The 27,590-nt window shown below is 37.5% G+C and overlaps 2 protein-coding genes across 2 annotated transcripts; both read right to left on the bottom strand.

Moving 5' to 3' along the window:
• Positions 1–1,965: 1,965 nt before the first annotated feature.
• On the bottom strand, positions 1,966–3,539 carry LOC122642608. Its single transcript, XM_043836129.1, has 4 exons — positions 3,203–3,539; positions 3,013–3,084; positions 2,353–2,528; positions 1,966–2,255 (listed from the first exon to the last, which is right to left on the bottom strand). Exons 1-4 carry the CDS (start codon positions 3,498–3,500, stop codon positions 2,061–2,063), a joined length of 741 nt encoding a protein of 246 aa, XP_043692064.1. The 5' UTR covers positions 3,501–3,539; the 3' UTR covers positions 1,966–2,060.
• A 1,775-nt stretch (positions 3,540–5,314) lies between these two features.
• LOC122642532 (E3 ubiquitin-protein ligase BRE1-like 2) lies at positions 5,315–18,704 on the bottom strand. The gene is made up of 19 exons (XM_043836036.1): positions 18,402–18,704; positions 13,588–13,749; positions 13,321–13,408; positions 12,962–13,192; positions 12,644–12,811; positions 12,195–12,388; positions 11,934–12,017; positions 11,692–11,811; positions 11,426–11,612; positions 11,173–11,333; positions 10,347–10,418; positions 9,971–10,047; positions 9,255–9,449; positions 7,080–7,152; positions 6,878–6,964; positions 6,595–6,732; positions 6,283–6,485; positions 5,935–6,097; positions 5,315–5,599 (listed from the first exon to the last, which is right to left on the bottom strand). Exons 1-19 carry the CDS (start codon positions 18,507–18,509, stop codon positions 5,468–5,470), a joined length of 2,643 nt encoding a protein of 880 aa, XP_043691971.1. The 5' UTR covers positions 18,510–18,704; the 3' UTR covers positions 5,315–5,467.
• Positions 18,705–27,590: the final 8,886 nt, after the last annotated feature.

Raw genomic sequence — 27,590 nt, 5'->3', positions numbered from 1 at the left:
ACATAAGTTCTCAAGGGTTATTTGATAACCAATAGACAGAGAAGTGAAGTTAATAGAAGTTTAAATTATTAGAAAAGCAAAATAATCTGCATTGGGAGTTTTATCACATAAAGAGAGAATTGATGAACCCTGAGTCCCTGAGTAACATTGGATTTCACCTCCGCTGTCGCTATCCCTGTGTGACAATTTTGTCTATTTACGTTTGAATGATACATAGACTTTCCTCCACAGTCCCAACAGCATCAGGAACTTGGATTTAACCTCCATTGAATACTTTTTAAAACGAAAACTTCTATGTATATTTACAAGAAAGCAAAAACTCCGAAGCTCTGAGAAACAAAAACTCTCAAGATCAAAATATTCTCAACTGTCAATCCCTAAAACCACAATGGTTTTTTTTTATTTTTTTTCATGAGGGAATATACTTTATTCATCAGAAATATTATTACAACAATAGATTACATAGGGATTCCGGTAGTGCTGACACTTCGATCAAATACCAATACAAGACTGGGACAAACAGAAATTGGCCACCATATGAGACATCCAATTATTACAACTTGAAACAAAGTGGAAAGGGAACACTTGTTAGTCTCTTTGGTGATGATAATATCCACTTTCTCAGCTCAGCCACAAGGGTAATGAGTTCGCTCTGTAGATGCACGACTAAGCAATGACTATACCAACCCCTTGGTGGTGCAAAATGAAATAGCCCTAGAATGTAGGAACTTTTCAAAGATGCTATCTCACTTGACTAAGCTTTGTGTGTTTGAAACTCTTATTCTCTAACCTTGATTAAAAACACACTTCAGCAACTAGTAACCCCTATACCACATTTTCAACCAAACAAAAAAAAAAAAAAAACCCTATACCACACTGACTGTTACTCTTGTCCATTGTTTATTTGGATTTATGAAAAATATTACATATGCAATTATCACTGAAGCTGTTTAAAGGACCAAGAGCTTAGAAGCCCCCAGTAATCGGAAGCAGATCTCTTCCAAGATAGTTTAAAAAGAAACAAGTTTTGTTGGGAGCTATAGAGTTATAGTCCAACCTTGGTGCCTTTGTATATTTGAGAAACTCTCTTAAACTAATGCCTCAGAGGTTTTGGGTTCGACCCTCCAACAAATTCTGCTTTGAACAAACAAGCTGCAGTATCAAGTAGATGCAGACGCTGTCATTTTGGTTCTCATAGGCAAGTAAATTGACTGAATCACGTTGGAGATGAAACCCATCCAACCATTTACCAGGGAGACCCCTCCCACAGCACCCTTTTAGGAAAATATGAAACACGTGCAACCTCTACTTGTGAACAAAAGAGTTGCAGTACAAATTCCCAAGTAGACATCAGAGACTGCTGTTTCGTAATTATAAGGTAAGTAAATCGAGTGAAACATCCTGAAGATGAAACACATTTTAACACAATGTCTGGGAGAGTCCTAATCCTGTTCATCACCTGGAATCAGCACCCATTTCATGAACAATATAACAAGTGAGTGATTTAAGTTCTCTTGAATTTTCATTTTCTTCCAGATCTCACCTTCCATTCTACATGACGGTTCGCCAATTTTAAGGAACTCACATAACAAGTGAATTGGGTGAGACAACTTGTATTATGATCCAACTAGAAGAGAACTCTCAATTCCAGAGTGTCTTTATTCAATTTTTGACAAGTCTAAGTAACTAGCTCCACAAAGTTCACATTTCACAGAAACTAAATGGATTGCTGCACATTTTCCACTTTGAATATCGGCAGCACAACACAACATTGTCAGCCCATAAATTGTCAGTCACTTATGGGAAAGCCTTTCAAATTTGTTATCGACGGGAGATCCTAACAGGTACACACACATATAGGGGAATGGCTTAACTCTCTTCTCCTGGATTACATCATGCTTCATATAGATTTCAATTTTCAGAATGTGACAAAAGAAATCATTGACTTGAAGAGGTTCAGTATGTAAAGGGAACAACAGAAAAACCTTTTATTAGTGATATATATGTACAAGTTGTGGATTGTATATACACAAAGGAGAAGTGAAGAAATCAAAGGTAATTCAAATGGAAGGTCCAGACCTAAGTACCCTCTCTAGTTTCTCAGCCTTGGCGTAATCTTTGTCTGTGAGAGGCCCTGCAGGAAAAGGTGTGATCTCCACAACAAGATGTGGAGTAGGGAGCTCATCAAAAAGAGCTCTCACATTGTTACAACAGACACTTTCTCCATGAGCGCTCTCCCTCCTAATTTGACAACCCTACAAACCAATGCAAGAACTTCCAATTAGAAATCTAGATGAGAATGCAAACTCTGCTTCAAGTGATGAAAAAGAAGTATAGTATGAACTTAAGTACCTTATGAGAAGTGGCATCAACAAAGTGATCATCATCAGAAAGCAGGGACGCAATGGCTTTAAGAAGACGTCGTCCTTCGGATTTGGAAGGTACTCTGTAACTCCTCTTGAGAGTACCTTTTGTTGTAGGATGCCATTTGCTCACCAGTTTCCTTTTGTCAGCTGCTTCCTTTTCCTCTAAATCAAACAAATACCACAAGTTAAATGAATATAGTTCATCTTTCTAACTAAGCTGCTAATGAAATCCAGTACTCTTCCTGATAATGCAGTTCAATCTCAATAGACTGTACAGGATTAGTGGGTCTATCTTTGTTCATAGTTATTGCCTCACTACTTAGCTTCTATAAAACTAAACCAAAACATGATTCTAAAATATCTTGTCAAAAAGACACACGATGCTGTAGCAAGCAAATTTTTAGAAATCCTTGGATTAGACCGACTTGTTAAACAAGATTAACTAATCTACCCGATCTAACCAGCAATCTACTAAAGGACAAATTAGCATCAGAAGATTCAGATTAAATGGATGATGCTTTATAATTTGTGAGATCAACCAATCAAATCGCTAAGGACGGGTACAAGGCAACAACACCATGACAGAATACAGATTACAGAAGCAAGAAAAGCAAAGGAAATGAAAGAAGAAGGGAACCCCACAAACCTGATTTCCCCTTCAAGCTCTCTAACCACTTGGAAAAGCCCAAATCGTCGGCTTCTGTTTCTGTTTCCAGGTCTAAGAAACAAATGAAAAAAGAAGAGTCGAACATAAAAATTGTGGGAAATAGAGGAGGCAATATAAGAAAGAAAAGATTAAAACTCTTTAGCATCAAAAGGTAAAAGGATTCTAGTACCTGAGAACAATGGGCTTGCCGGAGATCCAGCTAATCCGGCCTTCAGGAGGGCATAGAAGATGCAAAGCCTACCAACCCACAAGACAGGACTATGGATCAAGGAAGCATGAACGCCAGTGACATTGAGTTTGCCAATTGAAGCATTATGTGATCTCCTCAGAGTAATAAAGGTGAAAGGCACAGTTCCAAGAGAAGGAAATAGGGTTTTGGACAGAAAAGAAGAATTAAATTGGGTACCCGTGATTTGGATAGCTTGGAAGGGTGACGTTAAGGATGTTTGGACCAGCGAGAGAAACATGTTGTCAGCTTGAGAAACAATAGCAGGTCTTCTTCTTCTTCTTCTGCGTCTTCTTATCTTTCTTCTGCTTCTGTGCTCAAAACCTCAAGGAGAAGAGAGAGAGAGAGAGAAGATTGCCGAAGATTCTTAATGAAAATGAAAGCCCATTGGATTGAAAAAGAAAAGAAGATAGTTTCTCTTGTTTTGTGGATAAGGATATGTGAATGGCAGACAGGAAGCGCAGTCTATCAACCTGCTGCTAATTATAAATTTGGGAGTCAAATAAGTGACCCAACACCAACAATAGCAATTAACTTAACTTGATGCCGTTGTGATAGCCATACCACTAAACCCTTCTAAGGTTAATATTATTAAGGGAAAAATAGATAGAGGATTAGGAATTTTTTTTTGTTTTTTGGTTGACAGCTAGAGGATTAGGATAAGTGTGATGAAAGATAAACTTATTGTGATACAATCAGGTACAATAAAACATATAGAAAAAGAAAGTTAATTGGTCACGTGGTTCCTACGCACAAAATTACCGCTCGGTATCCAGTGAACTCAAAAATTCAATTCAATCAAATGCTCCTGCACATGCTCTTATTGGCCCCTGCTCCTCCCGCGCTAGTGCATGCACTATACTACCATGCAATGATCTCTTGCCAAAAACATAAATTTTTTTGGTCAAACATAAAACATAATTGAAGATATAAGCCAAATAAATGTTTTATGGAAATTTATCCACTCAAGTGCGCTGCATTGCCCAATGCACCACACTTAAATATCCAACCGTCCACCCAACACTTGAAAGGAAAAAAAGATGTTACTGCTCATGTTTTTACGGTTGGATCCGTAAGTGTGTTAAGAGGATGAAAATTCAGGCTTATGTACATCTATAAGAACTTTGTCCCTTTTAGTCAGCTGATACGCAATGAGACTTGAGAGTAACACCATGGTTCTAATTATAATCATATCGGCATTGTTGGAGCCCAATATTGATAAATACCAATATGACTTGGGTGTATCAGCCTAAAAGTGGATCAGTTTTGAAATTACATCTGATATTGGCCAGATACCATCAATTCCAACTGATCCATATGGGTATCAATCAGTGTTTAAATCAGTTTCGGGCAGCTCTATACAACTCAATTCTAGCCGATCCGTATCGATACCGGCCAAGATTGATATGGAAACCAATACTTATATCCTTGAGTAACTTAGATAGACCACAATAAATTTGGTAGTCTTATCTCAAATTATCAGTCCTCAGCCTTCCTTGTATTTAGCTTTCCCCCATAGTTTTTACTTTTTATAATTGTTGCTGCACTAAATCTTAAATAGAAACGATTTTTCTGGACTACAATTTACTTGTAATGAACTCAAATTGATCTCAATTTTGACCTATTATTATATGGTTGCATCAAATTTTACCACGTTGAAGATGACTTCCGAGTGTGCTTCAGTTGGATCCTAACTCCCATGGATGAAATGAGTATTTGACTTTCAAGTCATCAACAGATAGGACATCATAATTGAGATCGTGGGAGAGTTACTGTTTGATAATTTGTACCATTTTAAACCCTAGGCTTTTCTAATTTCAACCAATTGTGTGCTCATCATGGCATTCATGTTAGCATATGGTCTCACCATGTATCGAGCTCTTACCTGTTTGTAAATGCAATCACTGAACTAAAGTTGCAGAAACTTACTTCTGACCAAGTCTCAAAAGTTTTTTCACATGGAAGGCTCATACTCACCAAGTGGATAGACTCAAACAATCAACAGTTCCACCATTTTGAGTGCCCAACACGAAGCTCCAACATGGTAGATGTTTATGCTAAAAATTTTTAATCATCAGAAATGTAACAAATATGAGCATTGAGGAAGGTCAGAAAGAGAACTATGGCTTCAAAATTAAGATCAATATACACAGCTATTCCAATAAATCCCTAAGGGGAGGGAGGAGGAGGAGGAGGGGGGAAGCGAACTCAGATATTCACAAATCGAACATCATTCTGCCCAAATGCAGTTCCACACCCAGGGCACTTCCTATGCCGGATCTCTAGGTTCCTTTGGATGCATGGATTGCAGAACAGATGGTAGCACTTTGTAATTACGACCTGTCAAAGTTACAAACAAATTCCATCATCAACAATTACCCAGGTAGCAGTTAAATGGATGCAGGTCAACTTCTTCTCTAAAAACAAATTTCTACATCAATCATACCGCAAGCATGATGAATAATCAAGGGTATTCTATCAAATTGGAAGATTGACCTGATGTATATGCATTGATGAAACTCTCAGTTTACTTGCATAGATGCAATCATGGCATCAATACAGGCATGATGGAAATATTCTCCTTGGATTTAAGTAGTGCATACGTTAATCCTAATAGCACTGAGTAACCAAAAGGTTCATGCAGTTGTTCTCACAAGCAAAGCTAAAAATCCTACCTCTTTAGGCCGGTCAAAACATACACCACACTTCAGGATCGCCTTGCACTCCTTGATCTCATCTTGGAGCTTCTGTATTGCAGCCTCCCCATTTGCTGAACTCATCTCAAGTACTTTCCCATTCATCTCCTTGAGCTCTTCCTCGAGCTTCTTCTTCTCAGCTCTGGATCAAAACCCACATTTAAATTTTAGAAACACATGACTGTGACAAAAAAGGCACATGAAACTGAGCTACCATACACAACCAGTTGAGAGTGGACCATCACAAGGCTAGGGCTAACAACGATTACAGCACCTGCCCTACATGCAATCTTGTTTGAAGGGATACATTAAACAAAGAAAACTTACCTTTCACTCTCCAGTTCTAATTGGATTTCTGCTGCCTTTCGCTGGTTCAGCTCAAATTCCTTTTCTGAGGAAGCAACAGCAGCCTTTAGCCATTTCAAATCTTTCTCAGCATCTGCCAATTCCCATTTTGTACTCTCCATGTTGATGGCAAGGTGTCTGTTTTCCAGAGAAGCTTTTCCAGCTTCAGCTACATATGCTTTCATCTGCAAGAAAAAATTTTGGTTGGAAAGAGACATGGACTTCTTCTCTCTTGTAGAGGGGGTGGGGGGAGAGGGGGGCAAGGGCATGATTTTAGAGTAAGAATATATCTACCTGCTCTTCACTGCGGAAAATCTTTAGTTTGAAGGATTCTAATGATGCATTAACTTGCTGGAGCTGCTTTGCTAACATCTGTTTCTCAGAAAGGAGAAAGCTCTGCGCCTGTTTTGTTTTCACACTCTCAGATACTAGCTGCAGTCCATAACTCAATATAATCAGAAAAAATCAACCACATATCAGTGCATCAACAAATTCGATGAGGAACAAAAACAAAGATGAAGCTTGACACTGATAAATAAACAGGATTGAGCTGGCAAAGCAGGCAGGTACAACAGACCTTGATATTGTAATCATCTCTGTCAGTAACCTGTTGCAACAAATGTTGGTTCTGCGTCTGCATATCTTCATATGCTTGACCAATGGTCTGCAGAAAGAGAAAGAGAAGGAAAACAATAACATAAGAAATTTTGAGATTGGAAAGGCAGGCAGAAGTGCTGCATAATGACAGGAATAGTATGGGCAAAAAGTCAACTGGACACCTCAATTTCAGAAATATAAGCCTCTGCTTCTCCATCCTTGATTTTTATGGCCTCTGAAAGCTCCAAAACATCCCTGCAAAATGAAATGCAAGTGCAACAGAGTGCCGTAAAGAAACTTATGAATACTACCAATCGGATATAGAAAATACACAGCCATAACAGGTAGTTTCACAGCTTATTTAGTAACTTGTGAAACATCTTGTAAGTTGTAACTCTAAGCTGTACCAGGAAAGTTATGACCAATTTATGGACAGGGTGTCGATCTGTAACAGTAATTCTATTCAGGGAAGTTTAATTTGGTTAGTAACTTTACTCAAAGGCTATTTCTTAAATTGATATTTGTAATTCTTTGAGAGGGGTTAGAGCACAGAGTTACTAAAAAGAAAATATAATCATGTTAGGAGTCCTAGTCTAATTACGAGTTAAGAAACTCAGAAGTATAGAAGTAGGAATAGTCAGGAGTCCATAAATATATGCTGTGGAAGCAATTGTAATTCAGAGTTCCTGATTCTGGATGAAAGATTATTTGTTTTTCGCGGGAATTTCTTGGGTTTTTGGCTGCAGTCTAGATTTTCCAGCTGCTTTGTGCTGCTGAATATACTATTTCTGCTGGTTTTTGGACACATAAGCATCTTTTGGAACCTTAAATTATGCATGGTTATATCCTTGGTCCAGAAGCCTGCAGGATTACATAGGTTTTCACTCCAGTTCAGCATCATAAATCACAGCCATTCCACTTGATGTTATGGACAACAGACCAGAGTTGCGCCAAACACTATCTTTTCCCTTGTTTGAAGAGCTTCAAACCTCACACTCCATCCTTTAACGGTGTGTACTGGAATGTTCTTATCAATTCTCTCCCCCCCCCCCCCCCCTAACAAGAAAAAAAAAATCCACAAAAGGGGAGGGGGGGGGGGGGATTCATGATGCCTTCTTCCAAGTTCCAACCCAAGCTCCTCCTTGACCCAACAGTGGAAGTTAAAGTTCAGCTGTTAATCTTTTGGGCACAAAATAACGCCGAGTTCAAGCATATCAAGAAAATAAATTTATGTCCAATAGGTGGAATATCAAAAGGACAATGTTGTATTTTCTATCATTGACTATATTCTGGACTTCCACTTCAGTGGGCGGGGGAGACAAGACATGCCTGGTCATATACAAGCATCACTGTTGGGATCTATCCTGTGATAATAACCAGCCACGAACTTGGTTCTTACTGAGGGACAAAACAACCCCCCCCCCCCCCCCAAAAAAAAAAAAACAATTGCTTCAGAATTACAGATAATTACATTCTTTATATCACATGGTAGAATCTGCAAGACCAAGAGGTGTAGGGTACAAAAGATGGTTTTTCCATGATCTCTGGAAGCACAACCAGTTCCAGCCCAAAGCCCCAAAGAGCTTCCAACAATGTTCATCATGATGCCTTCTTCTTTTTTTTTTTTTTGGCATTTGTTTGTATTGGTGGAGGGTGATTGGGGGAGGGGGGGGTTCCCTTTTATGCTGAATCGAAACAGAATGGTCTGAAATCAGCTTCCAGTCACTCTGAACTGAAACCAAGGAGATCAGTCTAAAGGAATCAAAATCTGTTACTGGTTTGGGTATCCTAATTTATCATTAGATTATATTGCACACATCTAGATGATATTGGACCGTTGATCCAAAATTCCACCCCCCCTCCCTTTTTTTTTTTTCTATGTCAGAAAATGTAAGCCCCCGGGAACAATGGGTCTTTGATGTAACATCCTATTTATTCATCTCCTTAAAAGGACTTCAGAATACTTCCATAATAGTATATCTCCACATGAGCTCAACAATTGGGATGAAACACCAGAACCACACAAAATCATCAAGAACTGTTTTGGAAAATCTAACATCTACTAGGTTTGGGTCCTTCGGAGACACTTTATATACCAGGTGAGCCTCGCCACCTAAGAGTTAAAAATTTTCGGTTGTATAATTCAACAAGAAAACTCCACATATACTCCAAAGAGCTTAAGAATGTATCTTAGACTGCCTAGATATGGACACCAGATGAAGAGGTGATTTTCTGATTCCCATCAGAAAACCAAAGGGATAAAATGAGAGAATCATAAACCATATACACTTGCAAGTGCATGTAGTTTCCAATAATGCTCAAGGAAGTTTTCAAATGAAAAGAATAAGATATGTCACCTCTCAGAAGCATCCAATTTGCCCCTCAAATCAGCTATTTCAGCTTCAGCCGCAGCAAGTCTTTGTTGACAAGCAGCCTCAGCTTCATTTGCAGCTTTAACTCGTAATTCTAGACTATGTTCTTCCAGAGCATTTCTCAAGACTTCAGCCTGTACATGAGCTCTACGTTCTGATTCTTTTATTTCCATCACATCTCTGGTTCACACAATAGAAGCTAATTATAGATGATATCCAAACAATGAAGAAGGAAATCTACATCAATCAACCAGTAATCACACCTGAATGGCTACACCCGAAACTACAAAAAAATCAATGGATTTGAAAAGCCCACCTCTCTTCAGATGTACAGGCGTTCTTTTAGATACAATCTAAACCACAATGTTTTAGATTTACAAGTCTAATCCAGCTATTTAGATGCCCCTGCAGAGAGTTTTTTTTTTTTTTAAATTGAAAGGCTTGTTGTTTATTGGTGACCCATATATAATTTATGACATAGAAAAATACTTTACCCGTGGAACCATCATCATGACATTTCAAAAAACTAAAGGAAAAAAAAAGTTTCTCATCTCTTGAACTTTCAGCTTCCAATAAGCATGTCACCTCATCATTATTCCAGAAACCCCCATGGCATAAAGTGATTGCTAAGCACTCTAATGCCAAGTTGCCAACAGCAGTGTTAGTAAGAGTGCTTAGAATAAGTCTAGTTAGGAAAGTACCTGTTGTCAAAACACTCCCGTCCATGCATTTCCAAGAAGATTTCCAGTTCCTGTCTTTCCTTCTGTAATTCCTCTATCTGCAAAAAAGTAAATCTAGTTTATTTCAAGGTAGCGATACCTATAATTTATCAGAAAAAGTTGAAGTTCAATCCTGTTTTTAGGAAGATACATGCATACTTGAAAAAGAAATAACAAAAGATATACTATGACCCAAGGGGGATGAAATGATGACAAAGTACTTTGAAACAAGACAAGTTTGAAAAAGCTGCAAGGTTGTTTTGTCTGCCATGTGTTGCATTAAGTTTTTTTATCCTCCAAGGGTCAGGATGGCACAACTCAAAAATTAAGTGCAAAACTAATATGAGAAATAACATACCAAAACTTTGAGGGATTTGATCTCTGCAGATTGTTCAGTGCATCTATCTGCTAGACTCTTCATTTCGTTCATCTACAAAAATAGAGGCGAGCTTACATCTAGATAATAAGATAAGAAAAATCCTACACAAAGCAACAATAACGTCAAAGATGTACTCTCAAGACCATCAATTCACCACAAGCGTTGAGACTTTCATAGCCCGCACAAACAGTCCAAGCATCCAGAATATGCTCACAGAGTGCTCACAGACATTAAGATTCCTTTCATTCTTTTTTTTTTTAAAATGGAATTCCTTTCTTTCTATTTGAATGATAAGTTATAATGCTGGAAATATGTAACTCATAAACTCCTATAAGTCAAACACAACATACGAACAATAGCATACTCATAAGGGTGAAGCAACGGATAGTTAATATTTAATGAATTGAGCTCTAGCAATTTGAATAAAGAAACATAGCAAAATATACTCCAGAAACATAAATGAACTGAAAATGCATTATTAACATTAGTGAAAATGAAACACGTGAAGAATTTGACTGACAGAAATGGATCCAATTAGATCATGACGATTTCATTACAGAACATCAATTAATATGTCCTTCCTTCTTGAGTGTATGTATATATATCAGTTTGCCAATTGACAATTGAGATGGCACAGAACATCAATTAATATCTTTACCTTCAAGTTTAACTAATGTCACAATTTTTCTTTTGATTATTCATCATACTGCAATTTACTTTCAACATCAAAATATAAGGACCAAATAAAAAAAAAAATTTTGAAAGGGCTGCCAAAGAACATAATGGCGTAGGGATCCGGCAAAACCTTTCTACTTAATAAAGCTTTCAGAGAATGGGATTCTTCACGTAAAGAAATGGCTTCACGAGCTGTCTCCTTGCATCGATTCAACTGTTCTTCCATCATCCCTATTTCCTTAGACAAAGCAGAAGCCATAACACGGAACTCTGCTTTAATGTCCTTTCTACCTGAAGCAGATAGCATGCTTAGACAACAGAAGCTCACCAGCATGGAATGGCACAAGACGGATATAAAATTTCAGAATGAATCCTGCTTTCACCTGAATCTTGCTCAGCTTCTTCCAATTTAATTTCAAGGTCATTTCTTTCAATCACACACTTTTGCAGCTGAAGCTCTAACTCTTCAATCCGAACCTCGGCTGTGTTAATAGCACTTCTTGCATCCTCTGCTGATTCTGACTTTGCACTCAGTTCCTTCTCCCTTCGCAGGACATTAGTCCTGTCAGCCTGAAGTTAAACTTTTAAGAAACAATCACAAACCAATGCTGCAGTCTAAGCACATGCAATTGTGTAAAGGCAAATATACCTGCAAGGAATCTGTTAACCCTTTGTACCGCTCCAGTTCAGTGTTCCAATGATGAAGCTGATCACTTAGTATAGTGTAAGGTCTAGATGAGACTACAAATTTCTCATCCTTCAGCTCATCCTGTGACAATGTAAGATCAGAGACCACTAAACAAATACAGGTAATTACAAATAAGCAGATATAATGATTTCTGAGCGAATTAAATAAATTCAAAAAAATAAAAAAAAGAGCTTTGACCCAACCTGAAGTGCTTTAAATTGCTTGGACAGATTTAGATTATCTTCTTGTGCCTCCTGAAGCTCTGAAAGACGGCTCGCTGCTAGTATCTGCGAGATTGGTGCAACAATGCCAGACAATCAAAATTGTAAGTTTCCACTTAGAGAAGGGAAAAAAAGCAGAGGGACTGAGGGAAATAAAAATTTGGACACAAAGGTCAAGAAGTATGAGGCAGCAGTTGTCATGACAGTTTCCTACTAGACAGGTGCCCAGCCGGAACACAATACCTTAGCTTCCTCCATGGAATCCTTAAGCTCACGCAACCCCATGCTCCTATCCACAGGCTTTTCTGGTGACATGCTCCCATTTACTGCATTCTGAACAGGAACATGCACTCTAGATGTGCCGTCCTTTTGCATTTTAAGATTAACTAATTTTCTCCTACTTTCCTCCAGTTCGGCCATGCATTCCTCTACCTCACCTGTCAACATAAAGGAAAGATGGATCAGATTCAATAGACAACAATTTATAATATTGCCCCTAGAGTGCATGCTGTGATTACTTATCAGCCTACATGCTTATCCCACTATCCCACCCGTGCTAGTCAGCAGTCTACATATTCGGAAAATATATGGGCATAAATATTAATTGATAATGAAATGCATTTATACAACTAGAACATGCATAAACAAATAATACAATCCAAAGATGAATTAGTGGAAATGTTTCTCAAAACCTGCAAGGCGTCTTATCTCAGATTGATCCATAGAGTGGCTTTGCACATAAGTTTGGATCTCATGCGCATATTCTCTATGCTTCAAGTGAAGAATATCAATCACCTTTCGTAGATTGCATGCTTCCTCCCTCATTATTTCATCAATCTTATGCAGGTGGATGATAGCATCTGAGAGATTCAAACATGAGAAGACAAAAAATCATCATAGAAATTCCTCACACAATTATCATAAAACAACTCTGACGATAACATTAAGGACAATAAATAAGAACACAAATATATCAAAACGCAGATCCTCGCACCAAGATACTTTCTGACCTTCAGCAGAGAGCTTTCCATGAAAATTTGATGCAATGCTATCTGCTTTAGCTCTTTGGGCATCAATAGTATCTTCTAAATACTTCATCAAATTCAGAGTAGAGGCATGGCGAGCAGCAAGGGCTTCTTCAACATTTTTGGTAGCTTCCTTAGCTCTATTCCAATCAACAGGATCAGCTTCTAGAAGTCTATAGAGAAACACCTCCTCCCAGGGGCAAGATGGAATTGAATCTAGAGAAAACGAAATGGCGCAAATAAGTTAATCTTATATGCTTCAAAAGAAGTATGAGATTAGCTCTACACATTTTATCAACCGATCGACAACAGTTCAGAATGCATTAGAAGAAACTGAATAAAACCTTGAGAGCGATCAGCTTGATCCCAAACTGGCAAACCATTTCCATCACCCCCAGCACGCACTCCAAGCAGAATTAAATCGTCGACCAACTACCATTTGGGTAAAAAATTAAATCAATAAAGATCTATTAAGGAAAGAAAATTGTAAAAGACATTTTTTAATAAAAAGAGGAAAGTTATGGTAAGTGCATGTATAAAAATATTTCCATGATCGACCTTGATTCCATAATTTGTTGGGATCAGGATTAGTTGAGTAGAATTCATTTTACCTGACTCCAGAGTCTGTTCACTGTAATTAAAGTGTCATCATAAGAAGTCTGCTTGTCATTCAATTCTTTGAACTTTTCTTCTAGAACATGCAATTCATGTTTCTGGACATCCAGCTGCTGAACAAGCTTTTGATTCTGATACTGGAGAACTGCTGCATCAACCTGCAAATATAGATAGAAGTTTTTACTCTTTCTTACTTGATGTGATATGTCATAATGGGGAAAGTCAGAAGCAAAAGATAGACCTCTATAGAGATTCCGTCAATCTACTCATCCTACTCAGGCAGTTTACATGTGAACCATCTAGGTACTAGCTTAGCCTGGAGTTTGGTTTAATGGGGCCCAACTGATGGTGATCCCTGCGTTCAGAAACCCTATTCGGAATCACTATGAGCCCGCACGAGCAAGAGAACGCTCAAATCCAAGGCATAGTGGCAAAACAGTAACTAAGGTGAAATTTATAAGAGAACAGCAGAATTGTAATTAAAGGGAATCTTAAATGGCTATAAGGAAATAAAGGGTAGAGGAACATAGGGGGGGCTTAGCAATTAAAGGAAGAGGATAGATTTGAAATAAAACTAAAATAAAGGAAAATATTGAATTAAATGAAGGAGGAGGGGCAAAAGGGGAAATAAAGGTAAAATCCAATATATCGTGGGGAGGGTTTAGGTTGTCTTCAACCTCCTGATCGAAACAGGGAGGCAGAAAACCAGCACAACTTTGAAGGGGGAACTCCTTCAGTGCTTCTCTGTTTGACCTCTAGATTACACACAGTGAACAGCCAACATGGATGTCCAGGGCAGAAAATCAAGCTCTGCAGATCAGAAATAGATCTCTCAAGAGGAGGATCGGTTGGGGATGAAACTCCAGTGTTTGAACCGCCCTACGGTAAGGTATTTAACATGGTTCAAGAACTCGTCTCGAGTACAGGTTTTGACTAGGCCAAAAAGCAATTTGGGTAGAGATATCGACGAGTTGGGGTTTTTTTTTTTTTTTTTGGGGGGAACTAAATGGCTGGTTTCGGTGGGTTTTAGACCTAGTTTGGTCATGAAAGTTGATATACAGCCTATTTTGGGCCATTTAAACACAAGGGCACTATCAGATTTTGAAAAATCAAAGTCCAAATAGGAATTTCACTTGGTGGGAAACATTTACTTATGCTAGAAACCAGGACAAACACTTATTTATGCCTGATATCATTTAGTAAATGTTTTTCATTTGCTTAAGATATTATTCATAAATAAGCAAATACCCCCCTACTTGAATCCAATAAGAATAGTTAAGAAACATTTACTTAAATGATATTAGTTATAAATAAGTGTCTGTCCTGATTTCTGGCGTAAATAACTGTCTGTATACCAAGGTGTTTGTATACCAAGATTTCCCACCAATATGACCAAAAACCACCGAGATCTGGCACTCATATAATGGTGTTTGGGTTGAAATCTCGACCCGACCGAGATTTCGACTGAGTTGGGGTAAAATGGGATTTCGACCTTCATCTCGTCTCGAACTTTTGAAATAGCTAGATATCGCAAGTTTTTGTTCCATGGTATTTAATACCACAATCTGAGAGGGGAAAGAAGAGAATTAAAGGGTTCAATGCAACCACATGGATGGCTGAGTCACGCCAAACAGAAACAGGAAGAAAGAAGAGGAACAAGAAAGAAAATAAGAGGGAAGAACAAGGGATAAGCACGAAAGAGATCAAGGGAGAAGGAAAAGGGTTGAATCTGGTAACAGGAGAGGAAGAGGAAGGAGAAGAGGGAGAATCTCAGACCAACAATCTTGCCACACCCACGGTGAGCAAACTCAGAAATTTTCTATTCCAAATCTGGTTTTCCAATCGTTGAATACAAACATACAGATAAGAAAGATAAATCAAAGAAAGACTCCTAACTGGAATGTAAAACCTAAACTAACTCCCACTCTACCTCCTATTTCTATGTAATCTACTCAAAGGGAAACATGATAAAATAAAAGAAATATAAACTACAAGTTAACCCCAAAAAAATAAATAAACCATTAAAAAGGGCACACCAAAATAAATAACTCAACCACGACCAACCTTTATTAGACCAAAAACTCGGGTTGGGCCAGTTCCGTCTGGGCTGGGTTTCCCAAACCAACCATTTGAGTCCCACTGCATCACCAACTGTCGAATCAACCAGACAACCAGTCGAGGAGCCCAGCCCTCTGAAGAACTAGCGTAACTGCCCATTGCACCCTGATGCAACCATGGGTTCCCAAACCCTAAATTTGAGTTGCTATGGGCCCACTCAAATAATAAAATTCAAGTATAATGGAACAGTGGCAAATTTGTAATTTCGAGAATAGTTCAAGCATCTTTTGGTAAGGAAACCAAAGACTGGGGCAAATCAAAAATTAAAATGAAAGCAAGTGGGTGAGCCTTGGCGCAACGTTTAAGTTGTGCTATTGCAACCTGTTGGTTGCAGGTTCAAAACTTGGAAACAGCCTCTCCTGCGAAGCAGGGGGTAAGGCTGCGTACAGACTACAGACCCTGCAGTAGCGAGAGCCTTGTGCACTGGGACGCTCTTTTTCAAAGGGTTATTTAGGATGTTGAATATCAGATTGGGGCAAAAGGAAATAAAGTTCAGAGGGGGAGGGGGGTTCTATATATTCAGAAAATAGGATTTCAGCCATAATAAGAAGAACCTATCTTCTTCCCCATGATACGTAGAAAAAACCAGCGGTAACTCCCTTTCAATTCAAGTGAGAAATCTCAACCAATTGAGAACTAATCAACCTCAGATTTCAGGTCGTGAGTCGCAACCCCTAGCCCTAATGAAAGCAAGTAATAACAATCCCAACTGGTTAGGAAATAATAGATTAAAATATTCTGCAACCAAACCTGGTAGAAGAGGAAAACCAAATTGACTTTCAGAATTTGATCTCACGAGAGGGATGGAACTAATGAGCGGGGAACTAAACCTCAGGTCACCCTAGAGAGTGGAAGCAAACCACCAATACTTCTGATCTGTGAAGGTTCAGTCGAGTTATGGCAAAATTTCTCAAAACCAGAAAGTACCGCAGGTACAGGGAATAGGGAAAATAAAAGTAAGAATAACAAGAAGGAAGATATAAGAGGGAATAAAAATGGAATAGGAAGGAAAAGAAGAGGAAGATATAAGAGAGGGAGCAACTGAGAGAGGAGTTTCAGAATCGCCAAGGGGGGGGGGGACCCACGCCCTATCCTTGGCTCCAACAACAACTCAACTCAATCAACATTCAATTCTAATCTCAAACAAAGAGTTACATGCATATAAATAAGAGGAAATATGAAATCAAAATAGAAACCAACTGACTCAAACTAGGAAACTAAACAACTCAATCCAATCTTCTAAGTATCTAACCCAAAATAAAACAGAACAAAACAGCATAAACGATTACAAGATCAACCCAAATTAGTGACTAAATACCCTACTGGACCAATACCATATTTAGACCTGGTTCGTCTTGATCTGGGCTTTCAAGACGGATTCGTGCCAGTCCAATAAAGCATTACAGCATCACAACCAGGTCTTGGAACTTTAGTTATTACAAGTTAAAACATACAGCCCTAGATGGACTAAAACAGTGACATAATTCGCATCAGACTCTACATTGATGATGTGCATTATGCTCATTATGCCTGCACTGTATGCACAGACGTCAATGATCAAAGTTTGCAAGGAAAGAGGTGTATATGCAGACAACTTTGATCAATACCCTTAATTTTATTTATCTATTTATTTTTTATGAATAATCAATATCCTTTACTTTTTGGGGATATTTGTGGCTTTACATATGCAAAAGGGAGAGGACAAGAGGCCCAGAGGGCTTGCTGACGGAGTAGTTTTCTCCACAGTTGCAACAGTTCTTTATCTTTAATGAAGCATGCAGCCTGTGCACAGAAACTCTGCTGATCACAATTTGCAGTAAAGGCTGTGGAAATGCAGACAAATTTTGGGAAATCATTGATATCCTTCTGTTGGTATGGATGTTTTTAGCTTCTTAAAACAGAAGGATGTTGACGGGTCGCCAGCAGCACCACTATTCTAAAGTTGCAAAGGATATTATTCTCTCCCAATTTTCACTTTGTTTCCTTCAATATGGAAGATAAACTGACACGGCCCATTATTTTCTTACCAGCAGAAAGTTATGGTTCTTCACAACTGAAAAGCATATGCAATGTTCATCTGAGGGGAAGGAAAAAAAAAAAAAAACCACCAAAAAGGGTTTCCCCTTTCCACTGTAACAAGATGAATAATTCATCTTCAAGGTAACTTCTGAACCTTATCAGGAACATAAGGACGAATATTTTAATGGTCATGGTTATTATACTAACACCTAATTTGAAATTTGTGAAGTTTACGAAATATAGAAAATAAGATTCATTGCTCTTGACAATTAAAGCAGGTAGCAAATAGCAATGCCACGACCTCTCATAATATGGGTAAGTGTTTTGGGTGTCCAAATCAGTAATACGTGTTCCATAACCGAGTCTACCCATTTCTTCCATTATTTATGTACACATCCCTTTGTTTACTTACTCGTACTCAAATCCAATACCATATTATCAAGATCGAAACTTTAAGCAAAGAAATCCATCAAATTATTAAAAGTTCATAATTTCTACAATAAATTAACCAAGGAATGGAGCAAACTCAAGAAGATCAATCAAGAGTACAGAGTATAAATAATGCATTGACCAAGATGATCAAATCCTTAGCAGCAAATATGATAACGAATTTACACTTGCCAAAATAAGTACCAGTTAAAGAAATAACAAGAAAGATTAAGAGCGAGCTTACAGTTCTGTTCTCAGGCGAAGTAGGTGAGTTCCTGGCCATGGCGGAAGATACAGAATTGAGATGACGTTTCTTCTTCTTCTCAGGCTCCTCGACTTCGGGTTTCTCCATTAAAATCCTCCGAAACCAACACCACCACCCATTAAAGGTGGAATGTTGAAGGTCTTAAGAACCCTAATTTTCTGAGACAGAAAACAGAACCCTAGTGTGTTCAATTCACAGTTTTCTACTTATTTACACCTCCAAAGTCATTCCATTGAAGAGCCCTGGCCTTCCAAGTTCCAACAGCTTATGCCATCTGGGAATCCGGTATTCAGGAGTTACAAAGTTAAGAATTTACAAAGGAAATAAAACAACTAATCAGCAGCAGCAGGAGAATTGGGGAAAAGCCTATAATATATACAAAGCTAACGTCTAGACTCTAGATAGATATCGTTTGTAAAGTACAATTGGTATTAATAAACACTTTTAATGTCGCCCAATTGGTTCGATTCCGGTTCGGATCAGAGTACGCTATGTGCAAATTGAAATTGAACCAAAACTCGATTCCGATTTGGATCAGGGTATGATATGTACAAATTGAAATTGAACCAAAACTGTATTAGTTTCATCTTTTATAATCTTAAAACTGGAATCAAATCGATTCTATTAGTTCTTATTTGGTTTCAGTTGCTTTGTACATGGTCTTGGTAATTAGGTTCAAATTCGGTTTAATGGAAATATAGAAAAGCAATTACAACCTCACAATGATACGAGACAATATCTCTTTTTACACAACTCAACAAAGAAACCATAGTAGGTAATTTTAGGCAACTCAATAAAGACTCATGATTGTAGGGTTTAGTATGATTTAGCTTTGGTTCAACTTAGTTCGATTTTAAATTTATACGATGAGCTTTATACGATTTGGTTCAATTGATAATTTTAATTTTAAACTGAAATTAAACCGAATGCATTTCTTTTTTGGACAAACCGAATGAAACAAATCAAGCTGAAATTTTTGGTTCATTCAGCTTGATTTAATAGCCGATTTCGGTTCTAAATTGACACCTTTAACATGAACCACAAGACCAAACATAACCCTGTTGAGAATTGGGCCATGGATTGAGTGATGTGACAGGCAAACCAGTTTGTACTAATTTACATCAGAAATAAGTGTTTTTTTCATAAATTAATTATCAAAAAAAACATGAAAGAAAGAAAATAATAATAATAATCAAACTAGAAGAGTCCCCCTTTACCAAAAAATAAAAAACTAGAAGAGCCACCCTATGGGTCACCAAGTTTTCTGGTTTCCTTTGCTATTGAAGAGGCATAATGTGGATTATGGGTGAACATGACCCGGACCTAATATAGTTCATAATTTATAATGCCATCTAATGATAATAGATATTCTCAAACTGCATAAAATAAAATAAAAATCACTTATTTTCAGAGTATGAAATTAATTTGAACGAGTTAACCTCCACTTCTAGTATTAATGTATCTAAGAAAATAATAAATAATAATAATAGTTGTCACCAAAGACATCAGGTCTACTTGTATATTAAGTTTTAGTCCAAATAGAGTCAAATACATGTCAAAAGAAATTAATGAAAATGATTAAAAAAGAAAAACATTGTTTTTTTAAAAATGTTTAAACTACATGCATGAATTATGAATTTATGATCCCAAATTTGAAATGTACCCAATAAAATAAGATTCTAAAAGTTTTTTTTTTTTTTCCTGATAAATCAAAAATCTATTTCTATTGATGATAAGAGTGCGTAATAGCCAAGGTTTCATTAATACACAAATAATGAAGCCAAGGAATGGAACTAGATCAAGCCATCATACACACTAATGACAAGGCTTTCCTGGCAAGGGAATGAGTTACACCATTTGCTCACATCGAAAGAAAAGAAAAATTATATTCAATTAAGAATAAGGAAAAAAGACTCACTTGATGTGTATTAACGGTTGAAATCAATTGATAAGTTGTAACCGCTTGATAATCAAGACCCACTTGATATGCATTGAGGGTTGAAATCAATTGATGAGAATTAAAGTTTCTAGCGGTATCGTCTTCTCCGTCAAAGGCTACCGCCGAAGAACAATTCAACTTCAGCGTAAATGTTGATGAAGGGTCTACTTGGTTCCTATAACACTCGATTTCATCAAAATAACAAAGCATACAAAACATGTGCAGCCTTCCATACCTGATTACGAGCTCAATACGAACTTCAAATCGGCAACGAATGAGAAGAATAGCTTGAAAAACAAATCTTGGGGAGCAACGAAACAGATATCGACAAGCCTCCATTAGAGAAACCTCCACCTCGTCTAGAGAATTCCATGTAAAGACCAACGCTTCGGTCACAACCTGCTTGCGATGGGGCTTACCTAGAAACACATTACAATAGAGAATTATTCCAGACTATTGCGGCGATATCCTCATATTCATCCCCTACCACAAACTCATCTTCATCATGTTCGTCTATGTCTACCTCCATTTTAGAAACCTCCATCTCTTCTTGAACATTCCATGCTACTGCATCACTGTTCTCAAATTCACCCCTACCATGACGTCGTTTTCGCTTTCATCTTCATCTATATCTTCACTTTTACCTTTGCTTGGACAACTTCCAATAATCATGGTGATTCACTCACAAAGATGAGAGAATCAAACACTCTTTTTTTTTTGTCCTGATATAGGAGAGAAGCAAACAGTCACTAAAAAGAGCACTCACAAAGAGGAGAGAAGCAAACACTCACTAGCATATCTTATAATGCTAAATATGACTCTAAAGTTAATGATACGGATTTTTAGTATAATATTTTGATATATCCACATTGCATTATTCTAGTAAATCCTATAGTTTCACGTAACAAGGATTTTTTTTGGTTAAAGCAACATTATAAATACAATATATATGGTGCGTTTTTGCAACAGTCAGGGTTGCTTCATTCTGACCAAATGGGTATTTTTTCGAAAATAAAAAACAACCTCTTTGCAAAAAGCATCTTTTTTTTTTACAACATGGCCTTTGTTAAGTGGGCAGTGATTGGGCTTTGTTAGTTCCACAACTCAATGGGCCAAGATATTCAAGGCTGAGCCGGGCTTGGGAAAACCCTGCCAAGGTCGGACTGGGTTGAGGGTATGTTTGGGCCTAGCAGGGTCGGGCTGGGCTTGGGTTAAGGTTAAGGCTCCTAGGGTTGGGCTAAGGTTTAGGGTAAGTCCGTCCCAACCCGGCCCGTTGACACCCCTAGTGGAGAATGACCCTTTTTTCCCATAAGGTTCCTCCTGCTTTCATGTAGAACAATTGTAGAGGAAAATTTTCTTGTAAAATAAGATTTTTCACTACAAACATAAAAATAAATAAAAAAAAAATTACATTGAGAAAAATTTTCATGTACGTGTGTATTGTTATAAAGTTTTTCTCAATTTTTCTACTTTTATAATATATATTATTTTATATTAAAACAACCATTGAAAAATCCTATTTTATAGAAAATTTTTACTTTTTTTCACCTTCTTAGATGAAAACAAATGGATATCAATTTCATGAAAATTTTTACAACGAAACAAATACTGCTTATAGTGATATTTAATCCAAAAACTGAAATTGCCAGAATACTATTCTTTGGCAAGAAATCTAGGTGATTCGAAAATAACATAAGGTGAAGCCATGAATTTCCTTTCCGGGAAGACTACATAGTTATATCACATACATAAATGCACACAAAAGATGCATGTCTCACAAGTGCATTCAAATTTTCAAATCTCTTATCAATCTCATTGATTTTTTATATTACTAGCACTAAAACATTGAAAACTTGCAAGATTGTAAAATTAGAATTTTGTCACTAAAAAATATAAAATTAAAATTTTGTCACCATACAAATGTTTCAGTCTATCTCTTATCTCATGATAGAGAAATAGTAGATATAACATTAATTGGAACTAATTAATAAATCAGTAAGATACTTGCAAAGATGAGAAATCAAGTGAGCATCTATCATAGCCATTATATCAGAGCATAAAATATAGAAATGACAATTCTTTCTACTCATCTATTTACATAAATGAAATAAAATATACATAAAAGCTAATGAGATTGCATATAAAAAACTTAATAGTTACTTTTAGGAAAGAAGAACGCTGTCCGGTTGCCTAGTCCCTGCACCAGCAAGGGGACCAATGAGGGACGTGCAGGGGCATCAACCAAGGGGGTTTTCCATATTGTAGGGGGCGGGGTGGGACGGTCATTTTAGGGGGATCCATTATGTTTGGGCGTAGGGGCCACGCAATTAGGCAACATTATTTTTCCCTCACGTACTTTTAGTTAAGGACAAGAGATCGTTGTCTAGGCATGTAGCCCCTACATCAATGTGGAGGCCAATGCATAGAGCGTGCTTACAGGCATCTACATGGATGAGATTTTCGGTTTCCATGGGGGTGTAATGGTAACTTCGCACCCTCCTGAGTCTGGATGCAGGAGCTACACGACCAATCAACGTTCTTTTTCACTTTAATTATTCATAAGAAAATAGGGAGACGCTATGCCACGTAGCCGGATAGGAACTCAACCCTTTGTTTATATAATTGGACGTAAGTTTTTTTAGATCCACAAAAGAGGAAACTCCCATTAATCTAGGATCATTATTGTTGTATTATTATTTTTAAAAGTACTTTTAGAGTCATAGTGAGCCAAAGTTTCAAAAAGTGTCTTTTGTTCATTCCTTCCTTTTTACCTTCCCTCCAGTTTTTGGTCTGAATTTGTTGTGCATTTTTTGTGTGCAAGAGGCAATATTGGTTGTGAGAAAGCAACTTGAATGGTATATATATATGGTTGGTTTCTTAAGGTGTGAGCATTTTGGAGAGATAGTCATCCTTCTCTCTAGCTAGTGTGGGGGGGGTCCTTGGGGTGCTTTTGAATCGCGCACGCACGCGCGTCGAGCCGTGGGTATATCCCTTCATAAAAAGGTACTCCAGCATTACAAATACCATGTCTTGTCTGCCATTTTCAATAGATAACAGATTTCGTTTTCTATCTATGCAATTGTTCATTCCAGAGACAGTTTTACCTTATTGCATTTTCTTATAAACAAAGTGATAGTATAGCCTTTCGAATCCTACAGTACTCGTATCAGGTACTGCAAACCTATACGTTTAGGAGTTGTTTCATCTTGAAGGGCTAGGTGCAAGGTCAACCCAGTTTGCAGAAGTGGGGCATCTAAAACCTTAAGGAGAGTATCTATTAGATACAACTCAACTCATCATGCTTGTTCCTATTTGTGCTGTTCGGAGCTCTCCTCTTTGATTCGTGTCTCGGTACTACTAACAGGTATTTTTCTATTACCGTATTACAGAATAGTCGTACAGTCTTTGCCTTGTATAACAATTATTAGTCCCCACCTATTTATTGAAGATCCAAAATATCCTTCACTGTTCCTTGACACACAATGAAGGAAACACTCACGAATCTAGGGTAATTACTAGCACCCCACCACCAGCAGGTTCATTTCAGCCATGGTAAGCCTTTTGCATAGATGGGATATAATATTGGACAATTACAGATTCTTATACTCTCTCTCTGCCTTTCCTATTATTCTTTAAATATTTATTTCTGATTTGTCTTGAGTTAAAGCAACTCCCACATTTATTTTTAGATATTGTCCCTAACAGAATCATGGCCTATTATTCTTTTGCGTCCAGAGAGGAAAAAAAAGAGCCTAACAATAGGTAGCCATTCCCAAATGTTTAAGAAATCAATTCCCTACACGAAACCTAAAGCTAACTTTAGGTTCAAACTATAGATTTGAATTGTTTGCACTTAGAGGGTATCAATGATCATTGAAAGTTTGACATTTTAATCTGATGTGATTCCTCTATAATGGCGTTTTAGCCAATAAGACTATGTATGACAACGTTTCTGTTTTAAAATTTTGATTTTGACTCCCGAAATGTTGTATATATGATAATACGAAAAAAAAAAAAACGTCTCTATAACTAAGAAGAAATAGAAACCTTTAACAGAATAGTTTTTATTGGTACCTGCTACAAATTCAAATATAGATACAGATGGTTTGTGTTAGCCAAAAATGGTTTGTTTTTCAACCTTCGACCAATATCGATAGATACCCGCTGATATATTCGTATTGGTATTGTATCAGTGTCGACAATGACCAATATGGACACCGATACAATACCTAAAACAATGATCTCAAAACAATATAGGGGATATAAAATTTGTATCTTATGTGATTGTCAACATCTGAATTTTCTCTTGTGGAGAAGAGCATATACTGAAGTAAATGTGTAAGAATATCCAAATCTAATGTTGTTAAAATATTTTGCACGTGGCAAATATTTTATGTCAGATACAATTTCATAGACCACCTAAGTGAGAAATTTATAAAGCCATACAGGCACAAAAGAAGATACAATTTTGAGGAGATCATAACCAGAGAGGATCAAAATCAACACTGGTCAATATTTCCTTTGAAAGCCTGATCCCAATACTTCTAGGCATTTATATCCAAATATTACTTTTTGGGAGAGTGATAAGCACACCGCCTATGTGGTAAGGTAGTGGGTGATATTAATGGGGGCATGGGACAGAGCATCATAATGGAGAGGCAAGGGCATCATTTCAAAGGGGGAAGAGAAATAGACACAAATGGTGCTAGTTTATGGTAAACCTGCGGTGTACCCAACCTTTTTCTATACCATTTTTTGGGTGGGATTTTCTTGAAAATGGAGATACTAGTCAAAAAGTGGGGAAAAACAAACATTTGGCATTTGTGGACCTGTACAAATCCAATAATTCTACCACAAAAAAAACAAAGGTGTCAAGAAATTTCAACCAAACAGCATGGTTTAAATTCGAATCAAAATCGATGGACTTGGTTTCAATTACATCTGATTCTTAAAACTTACTATAGGTGAGTCGTGAATACACATAGATTTCTTTCTCTCTCTCTCTTTTTGGAACCTTCTATCGATCACTAAAAGTGCACAAGACAAAGTTTTTCTTGACCCACGGTGAACCTTCAGCCATCATCCTAGGTTTCACAAGTCCCTATTAGGTTTTAGTATGTTCTCCAAAATACCTTCTTGATTCCCCCATGTGCATCTAAACCTGCCTCAGTGAATGGATTCCCATCAACCATGGCTGAAGAGAAACTTGATTCTAAAATAAGGCCAAATGTTCTCTATGTTGGGGGCGCAAGGTGTGCCAGATACATGGGGGTTGGCGAAATGATCGCCCCACCCCTTGAATGGCAGAAATACAGTTTCATGTGTCTGGGTGCAGCCTGCACTGCGACACAAAGAACATCAACCCCTAAAATAAACTCCAAAACTAAAAATATGTGAAAATTTATGCATTTCCTTCTTTTAAGAGGATGAAATTTTTATTCCCCTGTATTGGGGGTAGAGTTGAACACAAGCCTACCTAACCTGGCCTGACTTGCACCTCGTACTAAATAATGATTTATTGCTATTCCAAGCACTCATGCATTTGATCATATGTTTATGCTAATCTAATTAATAAGGATAATGGGTCTACCTCATTAGCCACATCACCTTCACCTACCTTTGAGATCAATTAGAATCTTATTCTCTTTTAATGTGAGATTCCTTTTCTAATGTATTTCTTCCATTCTTTCTATCAGTATTATAATGTAACTTTATAATGTTGTTCATTATACAGACCAAGAGAGCCAATTACAGAGCCTCCATCTTGTTTATCTTGCACCCAAGAATATTTCTCGATCACACAGATTAATTGAGTGCCCTTGGTAACAATCTCTTCTTTGGATCCTTGTAGTCGACTCCATTAAGTTGAGATAAGGCTGAGTTTGTTGTTCATCTAATCATTTTGAAATATGAGGTTGAGTGGTATCTGTGGGTTTTTTTTTTTTTTTTTTTTTTCATTTTCGTGCCCCAACCAGAAAATGTCACCTTCATATAAAATATATATTTATTTATTCATTTTAGTTCTGATGGGTCTATGTTGTTTGGAAGGGAAGAGAGGTTGTTACGGAATGGAGAGCATTTTTTTTTTAATACCAATAAACATATTGGAGTCCAAGGCAAGGTGACAATGACTGATAAATTCAGCTACCTTTTGATGCATTTTGCTGGTTAATTTATTGATCTGGTTAATTTATTGATCGGCCCATGGTGGTGAGAGATCAGGTATTAGTGACACCGATACGTATCAGTCAATACGATACCGATACCTTGAATCATTTCTTATATATAAACCATTTAAACCCCAAAAGTTACAGGTCCCACAACTTAATGGGCCAACAAAGATTAACCCTTTCATGAGTCATGAGTCATGAGTCATGACCCAGCCAAGGGCCCAAGACCTCTCTCTCTCTCTTCACAGTCAACTTAATGGGCCATCAAATATTAGCCCATTGGTCATGGATGATCAATCACTCATGAGTCATGACCCAACCAAGACTCTCTCTCTCTCTCTTCCTTTACAATCAATATGATATCGATACCTTGAATCATACCCCATACATATGCCAATTACAAGTCCCACAACTTAATAGGCCATCAAGGATTAGCCCTTTGGCCATGCATGATCAATCGCTCATGAGTCATGTCCTAGCCAAGACTCTCTTTCTCTATACAGTCAATACAATACCAATACCTTGAACCATGCCCCATATATATGTCATTTAAACTCTAAATTGCAGGTCCCACAACTTAATGGGCCATCAAAGATTAGCCCTTTGGCCATGCATGATCAATCACTCATGAGTCATAACCCAGCCATCTCTCTCTCTCTCTCTCTCTCTCTAACCAGGTGGTTCTGATGAGTCTAAAGTCTCAACTCCCAAGTCCCAACCAACCATCTGAAAACTACCAACTTATGAAAACCTCTCTCTCTCTCTCTCTCTTCAAAAACCAAAGCAAAGCTCCAAAGCAGTCTCTAGAGCAGTGAGTTGGACACCTTATTGAGATGTGGAGAGTTATAGAGATATAGTCTGATCGAGATCATTATATTGAACTATCTTCACCTACCAGCTTAAGCTTTTGGAATGAATCCCTAAATGATATTTCATGGATTATTCCATTTATTTAAAACAAATCAAGTAAAAAACTTTACAATTTGGTGGCTTTAATCAGTATACCTCCCCTGTTTCTACATGTACATCCAAACACAACCAACAAAAGAATCATCTCAT

The sequence above is a fragment of the Telopea speciosissima genome, chromosome 10 (assembly GCF_018873765.1).
Source record: "Telopea speciosissima isolate NSW1024214 ecotype Mountain lineage chromosome 10, Tspe_v1, whole genome shotgun sequence".
Taxonomy (NCBI): domain Eukaryota; kingdom Viridiplantae; phylum Streptophyta; class Magnoliopsida; order Proteales; family Proteaceae; genus Telopea; species Telopea speciosissima.
This window is presented reverse-complemented; position numbering and strand designations above follow the sequence as displayed.